Genomic DNA, 11,132 nt, shown 5'->3' with positions numbered 1-11,132 from the left:
TGTTATGAAACGTACATGAATTAGGTTAATCACTAGTAAACAATACAACTGTGATGAGAAATAATTTAGGCCTTGTGTACCATTACAATGTTAAGAAATCTAGTATTTTGAAAATGCCATAAATCTATATAATTAATAACTACTGATTCAATGTTCTTGTGTGAGTTGGTCGTCGCTCAGAGTTTACCCGAAATATGAACAATAAAATATGATAGTCATGATTTACGAGTAATGTGAAACATATGAATTGCGACTAATTTGATTGCTATGGTTACCCAATAAGAACTTACCTGTTCGTTTTTATCACTATCGCTTGATTGGTGCAATGGTGACAAAATATTTCGAAGCTGTTGTTCTTCCTGCACAATACGATGCCGTAGCGTTTGCATTTCATGCTGGCAGTCTTCAATTTTTACCAAAGCCTTGTCCAAATCTTGAGTGGTTTGGAATACGTCCATATTTAGCTTATCAAGATCATCGAGCACAGCACGTCCACTGTGGACAATGTTCGGATTGTCGGTGCATATTATTTCCGTATGGAAATGAACCTGTGTTGTACAAAAATGCATTAGATGATACATATAATGAAGTACATCAAAACTAATAATGATTGGGTATTCAAATACGGTTGATCGATATTACGTACCTGTAGTTTTTCTAACGACATGTTGACTTTAATCTTCTGAGCCGAAATATCTGCAAGCAATTGTTCGAGTATGCGGAGCTGATCCCGTAAAGGCTTAACCTTTTCCTCTGGAGAGTTCAACGTATCATACGATTCTTTGATCCATTCTTTTACACTTTTAAGTTTGTGCTCATACTGTTGCCACTCCTCAGTCGTTTCTTGGAGGAATAAATTCTGTAACGAGAGCCTATCATTATTAAACGTACCCAAAAATATTAAGTCAATCATCGTACCCTTTCGAATAAAATAGTTTCGATGTCAATTTTCACAGTTTCGGCTTCGTGCAGTTTGTTTTTCAGAAAACCAGCTGAACAAACTTCGTTAATTTTATCGAACTCAAAATTCATTTCGCTCAAATGTTTCGAAACATCTGTTAAAGTAGACACCGCACTCTATAATAATAAATTTGAAATATATAATTATAAAACATTTATATTTTATGCCAACAAACTTACTGAATAATTCTGACATGCTTGTTGTGCTTCACTTAAAGAGTTTAATTGAAGTTTTCTTTCTAAAAGTCCACGAAGTGCTACTGACCAATCAATGACCGATTGATATAAGCGCATAAAATTAGCCCAGTTTCCTAAAATATGATCGACAGTTTCATTCTTATCTTCGATTAACTGAATAGTTTTGTCCAGTTCGACACATATTTGATCCATGTTCGCTTGCATGGCTAACTTCTCGTTATTAGTTACCAAATTATTGATAATCTCATTTCCATTGAAGACTAGTTGATCACATGTCAGTCGGATGTCTGCGCTTTCACGAATCAACGCAGACAATTTAGTTTTTAGGTCACTAGGATCAATGCTGTGGTTACTGACAGTTAGTTCTGCATTTTCTACCCATGTTTTAATCCTGTCATACGCCACAAAATAGTCAGTACGCACGGTTTTCGCTCTTTTGAAGTCACGGTTGTATTCCTCCATTACGGCAAAAATATTCTTTAGTTGGGCTTCCAGAGAATTAAGTTGATCTGCTAAATCTGTCGGGATGAACTGTTGTAAAGTCAAATACTTGTCGTCAATCTGCTTGCAAAGCTGCTCGTTCTGGTTGCAATATTCATCTGCTGATAACTTGATCGAATTGAGACTCTTCTCGGTTTGAAACAACCTTTCATCGAACGGATTAATTTTCCGAATTTCCACTAGTAGTTGCTCAACCGATTTTCGCAGAGTCTGAATTTGCTCCGAAAAGTGTTCTAGTTCTCGCAAAATATTTTTCAGTTGTTGGAGCTTCACATTCAAGTTATCTTGTAGGCTGAAATGATGGATAAATTAGATTAGTAAAAAAACGGACATTGATAATAATTTTCAAATGCCAAACCAAAATAAACCAAATTTTCTTTGTATGTGTGGTTTAGTCTGGCTGAGCGATATATATTGTATAGGCTTTCACGGTCAGATAATTTAAATTTAACCGGTGACGTCAGCTATTTATGATTTTCACCGCTTGAACCGCTTATTTGTGTATCACCATTCCCGATTGCTTTAACTCAGGTTCTGTAGTGATTGCTAATAATACTATTTTCTTGATTTGAATCAACATTATTGCAGCAACGTGCTGCTGTCTGGCTGAACGTGCGAGAAACAACTAAGCAGTTGAGAATTTTTCTCAACTAAACTTGCCATCGAACAGAGCTGCCAGTGAATCTTATCATGTGGTCACAATCTGTATAGCACAGATTTCAAACCTTAGTCGCCCTCGATGGTTGCATTTGCTAGAAGCATTTATTATACTGGCATGTCTTCCACCAACGAATGAGTTTGCGTAAATATGAGAGAGCATGTATTGGCTCGCGAGATAGCAAAGCGAAAAGAAATTTTTTCATCGTGAAGATGTGCAAATTTAAAGCCATATGTGAATGTCAGTTATTGGTATCACGTTATCGCAAAAAAGTACCGAAATGAGCTAAATACTTTGAAATAAAGCACACCACAGTACAATATGCGTTGCATTTAAAGTAATACTTACTTGGCATCAACCTGGTTAAGATGATACAACTTTTCTTCTAATGAATGCGATGATATTTGTTGCTCCTTCAGTGCACTGATCAACGTTTTTGCCAATGAATTGGCTTTCGTGTTTAACGCACCGAGGGCAGATTTATCCTCTAGCAAATTCTGTGAAAAAGAAAACGTGTACAGAAAATCTGTTGATGACCGGTATTACGTAAGAATGTGAATGCAAATGTTAAAGACAACCATCAGGAATGAAATCATTCATATTTATACGCTTGGCGATTCTCGGTTTGTTTGCCTTTGCGCTTCTCTGTTTCAGCATGTTCTTGGTAGCATGTCTCGGTAGCCGATATTTGATCGTTTCGTATTCACGTTTTCTGTTTTTCTTTTTTTAAACGGCCTAGACCTCGCGATGCCATTCTACTAAAACAAATAAAGTTGCAATATTTTGGAGCTCAATGTTTGTAGAGATGGTAAAAATTAACGATCAACACGATGAGATCATTTTACCGACACCATTTCTGACGGTGATCTCAAATAGCGCCACAGATCAAAAATAAAATAAAAGTGAGTGTGATGTCAGTTCACAGATATAGAAAATAGTTGATCATTAATAAAAAAATATATTTAAAGGTTGAAATTAATTCATACATTACGATTATACAATGAGCATAGGATTAGTGTATATAATGGAATGGTTTATTCGTTCCTTAATATAATCGGAAGCTTACCTCTATCGTGTGCTTTTTAGTTAGAATATCTTCTTTAGATTTAATCAACAAATCCAAGCTTCTGTCTTTTTCCAGCAAACTATTCGACTTGGTTTCTAACTCCTGTAGAATATCCTCAAGTTGAGCCCACTGATGCTGTAGCTGCACTAAATTTTCTTCAAGATTGCGCAGAAGAGCGGTGTCATCAGTCCAAGTGCGATTAATTTCGGTATTATCCTTACGAATTCTAGCGCTATCAATTTGATTCGCTTGTTCAATGATATGGTTAGATATCTCGTTTAGCGTATCTAGTTCGTTGGAATCCGCCTAAAAAGTATATCACAAGTCAAATGGAGTAAAGAGGGTATCACAAAATCGGTTGAATAGTTAAACTTTTTTTAATACAAATATGTTTCTAGTTTCTCACAGCTTTCGGGGATGCTGCTATTCTCAGTAAGTTTCGAAAATGAATGATTCAGTGTTGAGCATTTTGCATTCACGGACTCATCCGCGCCGCTGATTCTCATTTTTATTCTCCACTCTCTAGGCGTTCGTTTAGTAATCCAAACTGTGCGAGCTGTGAGTAGGTATTCAGCATATTGAGTAAAAAATTGAAAACTTGAACATGAAAAATTCTTTTTGTGACAAAACAGCTTGCAATGGATGACATCATTTCGCATGTTGAATCTACTTAACGCAAACTGAAAACTCAACTCGAATCAAGCGCGCATGTGTCTGTAGTAGGGTGTGAAGGTAGTTCAGCCGGTTTAATATTGATTATGTTTTGGTGTGCCTTGCACGTACGCGTAGTGAATTCGGAAGATATGGAATCACAACAAATTGACGCAGCGGAGAATATGAGATCATAGGTGCAGTCATCACCTGAAATACGTTCACTCCAAGGTTGTTTTTTATTATTTTACGGAACATTAAAGTCAATTATGTGTATCTTCAAAATTGCAACCGATATACAATCACTTTCTTTTACACATCAGATCTTTATATATCAATTAAGTATATTGCGCATTTTGCACCTGCGTGAATTTTTGCGCAGTTTATTTTCTCAGCACAACAGTTTGCATTTAATCAGAACTTGTGCACATTACTACATTGATCAATAGTTCATTTTTTGTACGGAGTGTTAACACTGTAAATTCATGAAAATCTTTTCGCGGTAACGCCAATAATCTAATAATGTTGGTGTGAGCAGTAGAAATTTTAAAATCAGAGAGGAAAACTATATTAATCATTTGCTGGACAGATGCTAGCGTTAAGGTATTCATCACATTTTGTCAACCGAGTAACAGTTGCTTGAACTCAAAACTCATTTTAATATTGCACGTTTTGTTTGAAATTTTCAACAAAAAGGTTACAGCATTAGTTGATTTCCTGTTTTTTTTGCGAATCCTGCCCAGGAAATTAAAAAATCCATGCAGCTCTTCAGGTGTACTTTCTATCCCACCACCTTATTTGAAGGGATAATTCAGTCTGGTCTCATAGTGCGTGTATTTCATCTTACCGGTATTAATTCTAGTTGAAGTCCCATAGCTAATTGGGACTGTGGTAGATTATTTCGTATGTTTCCAAATTCAGCGCCGTACAGTGCGAATAAAGAGTGCAATAGGAAAGGGTAAAACTTGCTTTGAAAACCGGATAACGAACGGATATCCACGGTATTTTTAAAAGTCGTTTTCGTGGTCAAAATTAACCGTTAACTTTTGAATACTATATCTAACTTTGATAGTTTTCAGGTTATGGAACATGTTATATGGAAAACCTCTTAAAGTTGGTTTTTTCATGATAAACCTTTTTATTCATTCTCCTACGTTCTTGGAATCTTCCACATAGTTGTTTGCGCTGTGGTAACATATATTTTTGTGGAACAAAGTGACTTCTTATATGTTGGATTTAATAGGATATTCCCATTTTGCGATATTTTTAGGGTAATTTGCACCTTAAATAACCCGGTAAGGAGCAAAAACGGAGCAAACAACATCATAAGATACTGGAAGAACTAGCTTTTTATTTTCATATAGTGGCTGAATTGTTTGTCGAACCGAATCTCTCCGAGTGTTATGTTCAAAACGAAATGCCATCGGAGTGGTATAAAATGAAACATTCAAGAGCACTACGGCAAGCAGTTTCACCTTTTCATGGCAAATTGCAAAGAACACATTCATCGATGGCATGCAATCTATATGGGTTTCCTTTCAAAAATCCAAGTGTAAATTTAAATGTGTTTAATAACGTTAATATTTTCTTTTTAAACTATATATCAATGTACTTCAGCTTTTACTCCCGATGATGACTGATTGTTTTCATAAAATTTCAACGGCTTATTAAAATATCTGGTGCAACGTGTTTAAACCTTCTGTGTCATAGTGTCCGAAGAGTAGTGCGTCACAAAGTCCGGGACAATAACATCCGAAAACAACAAAGCGTCATAACATCCGAAATCATTCTTATGTCACTACGTCCAAAAGTAGTACTTCGTCATAATGACCGGTATCTTATGACGCAAACTGATATTGTAATGTTGTGATGCAGAGGTATTGAGTCAGAAAGTCCGGGATAATATGACGTACTCATTGTTTCGGATATGTTGACGCACAGGTACTGCGTCATAATGTCCCAGATCATACAGCATTGGGATATTATTGCACAGTTCTTAATCGTCATAATATCCGAAACTATAAGTGCGTCACAGTGTTCATGATGAAATCGGCTGCGACATAAGATCCGAAAATGAACATGAACCATAACGTCCGGGACAATGTGACGCACCAAGGCTGGGTAAGCCATATAATTCCGGATATTATGACGATATGACCTGGGGCAATATGACGCCGTTTTAGGGGTGCGTGATAAGATCCGAAAATAAATGTGCGTCATATGTTATGATGCAGCTTGGTGTTCTAAAGAAAGGGAGGAATCAACTGAATTTGCGCCTACAGAAAGGCGAGGCTTAGTTGCTGAGCAAGAAGACTGAGTTATGTTAGAGCAGTTTTATTTTTGAATTATTTTCGAAAAGTTACGAGATAATCTATAGCGATTCTTGGTAGTCAACCCAAAAGTAAAGCCATCTGACCAAGAGAAACAACTGATTGATATTGATGACGGGTTTTCATTATTATTTTATTTTATTTCTATTTTATTTTCCCTTTTTTATTTCGACTATATGTAGTCACATTTTCTTATTTTTACATTATAACGACATTCAATTAGCTAGCGATAAGTGGACAGGGAAAGTTATGAAAATTTTGAGCCATAGTACTCAAGTGAAATCAATGATGTGAAGCATAAAGATCGGAAAATTAGAAGTGGCGGGGTCATTAGAACAGGCTTAATATATTACGGGTTTCACTTTTGGTTTCTTTTGATGGGGGTTGAGCTTGGGCAGCATAACTACGAATCACTCAAGTCCACCAACATTCTTCCTGGTAAAAACAGACATGTCCATCTTTACCGTGAGAACCGATTATTATTTTATATCAATCGAATTTCTTTGGGAATGTTCAGCAGCGTAGTATTTTACAACGGAGTTTCAAAGTGGAACTGGAACGGAAACAGATTCTTGGTAGTCAACCCAAAAGTAATGCTATCTGACCAAGAAAAAGCACTGATTGGTTTTGATCACAAGCTTCCAGTATTATTTTATATAGATTGAATTTCTTTGTGCATGTTCAGCAGCGTAGTATTTTACATCGGATTTTCAAAGTAGAACTGGAATGAAAACAATAAGGTTCCCAGCAGAGCCTTTTAATTCATTATTTCGAACAGTTTTGGTATTCGCTGCCGTTCTCTTTGTTCCTTTATGTGAAATACGTTTGGAACTGTTTTGTAACAATGAGCGATTCTCTTTAGGGTCTTTCTCTTCAGTGCATTACTCGGTCGTTTCAACATTTAGTACTCAACTCTTTGCATAATATTTTAGTTATAGTTCTAGCTTTCGATATGGTAAATTAGTGCAAAGTGTTATAATGACGTCGTAATAATCGAAAGAGAAAGAAAACAAAAAGAAGCTCTCAATTTTACTTACGTCCTGTTCTAAATTTTCAATAGATATAGAGTATTCAGCGCGTATACTCAGTAGACCTTCACAAAAATTGACTTTTTTCGGAACGCTACTCAAACGACTGGTAATTGGCTCCAGAAGCCCCATTTCAAATACAAACTTTTTCGGATGCTTCTGGTTTACTTACAAGAACTTTGTGAGTTTGTATGTAAAAATATATGAAATATCGGCAACGGAAACGATAAATTCAGTAAAAAATGACAGCATCATCTTATTTATCTTAAAATCCTAACATGTATAGCTGAAGATAAAAAAAATCAACTTTGCAGAAGACAACAAATTTATCCGACTTTTTGGTAAAAAGATATTCTAATACAATGTTATATGTAGCTTCTCTTTCTCGCACATGTTTAGAATAGAATTTTTTCAAAACTTTTTTTGATTTTCGAAGTTAAATAACTTTGTCCAGTAACATCCAATCATTAACTTTCAACAAAATTGTTCGTTATCAAAAAAGCTACACTACCTAAAGTTTTGAGGCATGCAGAGTAACTGTGGGAGTTTTCATTGTATTTTGATTTTAAAATTCCGATTTACCATAGAAACTTCAAAACTCTTGTGAGTGAACTAGAGCTATAGAAAAAAAGCCCTTTTTTGGCATATGGTTTGTAGAACTATTTACAACTTGATTTTGCAGTGTTTCGAAAAAAAAGTTCGAAAAAGTTGCCGGTCTAATGCTCAGATTTGATAGATTGGGGAAAATAATTCCCAGTCATGTAACGACCTAAGGACACGTTCGGGAGTGGTTCAGTTCTAGATTCGTAATTTTGATAGTTCCATTCTATTCTATTCTATTCTATTCTAACCCTTACACAGCCAGTATTGAAAAGCATCCTGGAAAACACTTCAGTTTTTCCGTAGTGTCTTTCTTGCCAACATTAATATTTGAAGCATATTATAATATATGGCAAGTATTAAAACGGCCAGGCCTACTGTGCAGAGTTGGGTTTGAAGATGTTTCAATATTATACGGCAATTGAATTATTCATTTAATGAACAATTCAACGAACGAATCGTTTTGAAACTTGAATGAGGAAGAAACGAGGACAACCGTACCGACCGTTTCAGTTTATAGGTTAGAATAAAACGTTGGGAGTGACTTTGCTAAGAAGGTTAATGTCACTCCTTTGGTCCTTTGCGATGGGACAAAGGTATTTACACCTTGCCCTGACTCATTGAGCCTAGGTTATAGCGCCTTTACTCGCTCAGATTCGTAATTTTGATAGTTCCATAATATAAAACTGAAAATTTTAAAACTAAAATTCTTCTCCCAGTAGCAATTTAAGCGGGTGTTCCTTTTAGTTTAAAATTTATGTTTAAAAAGCCGGTATTGTAAACATTATCAAGCCACAATAGATTCAATAGAGTTATCGAAATATGTATCAGGACCTTGGCTTTTTGCCTTTCTCATATAAAGAAAGGCTATGCAATCACTGCAGGGCCGAGTGTCATACACCATTCGATTCAGTTCGTCGAGATCGGCAAATGTCTGTGTGTGTATGTATGTGTGTGTGTGTCATTTAAACTCACACAATTTTTTCAGTGATGGCTGAACCGATTTTCGCAAACTTAGTTTCATCTGAAAGGTATAACACTCCCATAAGCTGCTATTGAATTTTTAGTTGATCCAACTTCCGGTTCCGGAGTTTCGGGTTGAAGAGTGCGGTCACACAGCAAATTCCCATATAAACTGGTACCACCATGATGTTCAAATGATGTAAAATATATTAAAATTGATGTAACATTACTCTAGTTTGCGGGTCTAGATCACTAATGATCAATCAACGCAGCTTTGACCACATTGGCCACCTATGACGGTTCATGACGCCCCCGGGGAACCCGCCAAGTTCCTAAGCTAATATCACACCCATTCCCCAACGAATTCTCTACCGATTTTTACAAACTTGATTTCAAATGAAAGATACAGTAATACCATTGACTGCTGCTGAATTTCATTCGGTTCTGACTCTTGCTTCCGGAGTTACAGGGGTGTTAGTAAGGATACACTGGAATTTCTTATATAAATCGGTACAATCGTAATACCTCAGAGGCTGAAAACTATAGAAATGGTCACCAAATTACTTCTCATCGCAGATTCTACAATTAAAGTCACATCGGTTCTTCGGTGATGACTGAGCCGATTTTCTCATACCAAGTCTCAAATGGAAGGCGAAATATGCAGTTGAGTATTCCGTCGCCGCCCCCCCCCCCGCCTTGCCCTTACACCTCCTTCCTTCATCACTCCCCTCCCCTTGGACCACCCTCACGCCCGCATTTCCTTCATTCATCCCGTATACCGAAATAAGATGAAGGATTTCTGACGCATCCTCCACTACCACTCTACCAACCCCCATTCCCTCCACTTTCAAACCCATTCCACTAACATTTCAAAATATAATCACATGAAGATAACATTGAACTCATGCTGATTAAGCTAATTAAATATTATTCTTTTGCTCAGATCGTCGAGTACCGGATTGGCGAATGGTATTCTGCGGACCCGCGGGGAATCCTTCAAAAGTCATCGGACCTCGAGTCGCTCTCGCTTCAGTGGTAAGGGCGACGGCTGTTCGGTTCCACAAGGCAGGAGGAAAATTCCAAAAACGAGAAATAAAAAAAAGGAGCTAAATTGGGATATTTATCGTTTTTATGAAAGTATAAATAAGGGACATATAGGGGTGATCGCGATTGGCCAGCATATCTCGAACTGGGACATTGGGTGGTCTACCTCGGGCCCGAAGGGAATCCTTTAACTGAAACCTGGCGTCCAAATACCCGGCGCATACCCAGACAACGTGCTCGATGTCGTGATAGCCCTCATCACAAGCGCACAGACTACTCTTCGCAAGCCCAATACGCCGCAAATGCGCATCCAAGGTGTAGTGGTTGGAAATAAGTCGAGACATTACACGAATAAAATCCCGACCCACATCCATCCCCCTGAACCAAAGCTTCGTTGATACCTTTGGGATAATGGAATGTAGCCATCGTTGAAGTTCACCATTGCTCCACGAGGTTTGCCAACTGTTGAGTGACGACAAATACTAAAAAATTCGTTGAAGCAGATTGGTCTTTCGTACATGTCACTATCTAATGCGCACACCTTTGCTAATGAGTGTCGATGATCTTGAGTTGCAGCTAACTCTGCGACGTAAACTGAAGCGGGATCATTGAGCTTGAATGAAGCGGTGATAGTATCGTTGAAGATACCGAAGCCAGTGGACCCATCGAGATTTGATCCGTCAGTGTAGAACATTTTGTCACAGTCGACTTCTCGGAATTTATTATAAAATATATTGGAGATCTCTTGCGAACGAATGTGGTCCGGGACTCCACGAATCCCTTCCTTCGTGGATGTGTCGAAGAATACTGTAGAATCAGAAGTATCTAGGAAACGAAGGATTAATGCTCTGTGCCATGTAGTCGAAGTACAAGGACATAAATCAGGTTTGAGAATTAAGTTCGACGAGCCTCTCGAAGTTTTCAATCACCAACGGGTTCAGAATGTCGCATCGGATGAGCAATCGATATGAGAGTTCCCAAAATCGATTTTTTATCAGGAGAACGCCCGCCAGCACTTCGAGACTCATCGTATGGGTCGAGTGCATGCAACCCAAGGCAATGCGCAAGCAACAATACTGGATTCGCTCCAGTTTGATGAAGTGTATGTCCGCAGCGGAGCGGAAACAGAAACA

The 11,132-nt window shown here is 37.5% G+C and overlaps 2 protein-coding genes across 10 annotated transcripts in view; one reads left to right on the top strand and one right to left on the bottom strand.

Moving 5' to 3' along the window:
* Window positions 1-11,132, top strand: part of LOC131686117 (uncharacterized) — a 280,208-nt gene that overhangs the window by 188,163 nt on the left and 80,913 nt on the right. The gene's annotated exons all lie outside the window — the stretch shown is intronic.
* Window positions 1-11,132, bottom strand: part of LOC131686114 (muscle-specific protein 300 kDa) — a 113,822-nt gene that overhangs the window by 36,751 nt on the left and 65,939 nt on the right. For all 6 annotated transcript variants that reach the window (XM_058970270.1, XM_058970268.1, XM_058970265.1 and 3 more), the window contains 6 exons: window positions 3,384-3,689; window positions 2,666-2,814; window positions 1,141-1,951; window positions 919-1,077; window positions 647-859; window positions 291-548 (listed from right to left, as the gene is read on the bottom strand). In XM_058970270.1, coding sequence (XP_058826253.1) covers window positions 291-548; window positions 647-859; window positions 919-1,077; window positions 1,141-1,951; window positions 2,666-2,814; window positions 3,384-3,689 — 1,896 coding nt within the window. The remainder of the gene's footprint in view (window positions 1-290; window positions 549-646; window positions 860-918; window positions 1,078-1,140; window positions 1,952-2,665; window positions 2,815-3,383; window positions 3,690-11,132) is intronic.

This window comes from Topomyia yanbarensis, chromosome 2 (genome assembly GCF_030247195.1).
Source record: "Topomyia yanbarensis strain Yona2022 chromosome 2, ASM3024719v1, whole genome shotgun sequence".
Lineage (NCBI taxonomy): Eukaryota > Metazoa > Arthropoda > Insecta > Diptera > Culicidae > Topomyia > Topomyia yanbarensis.
The sequence above is the reverse complement of the archived record's forward strand: the minus strand, read 5'-3'. Positions and strand labels throughout refer to the sequence as shown.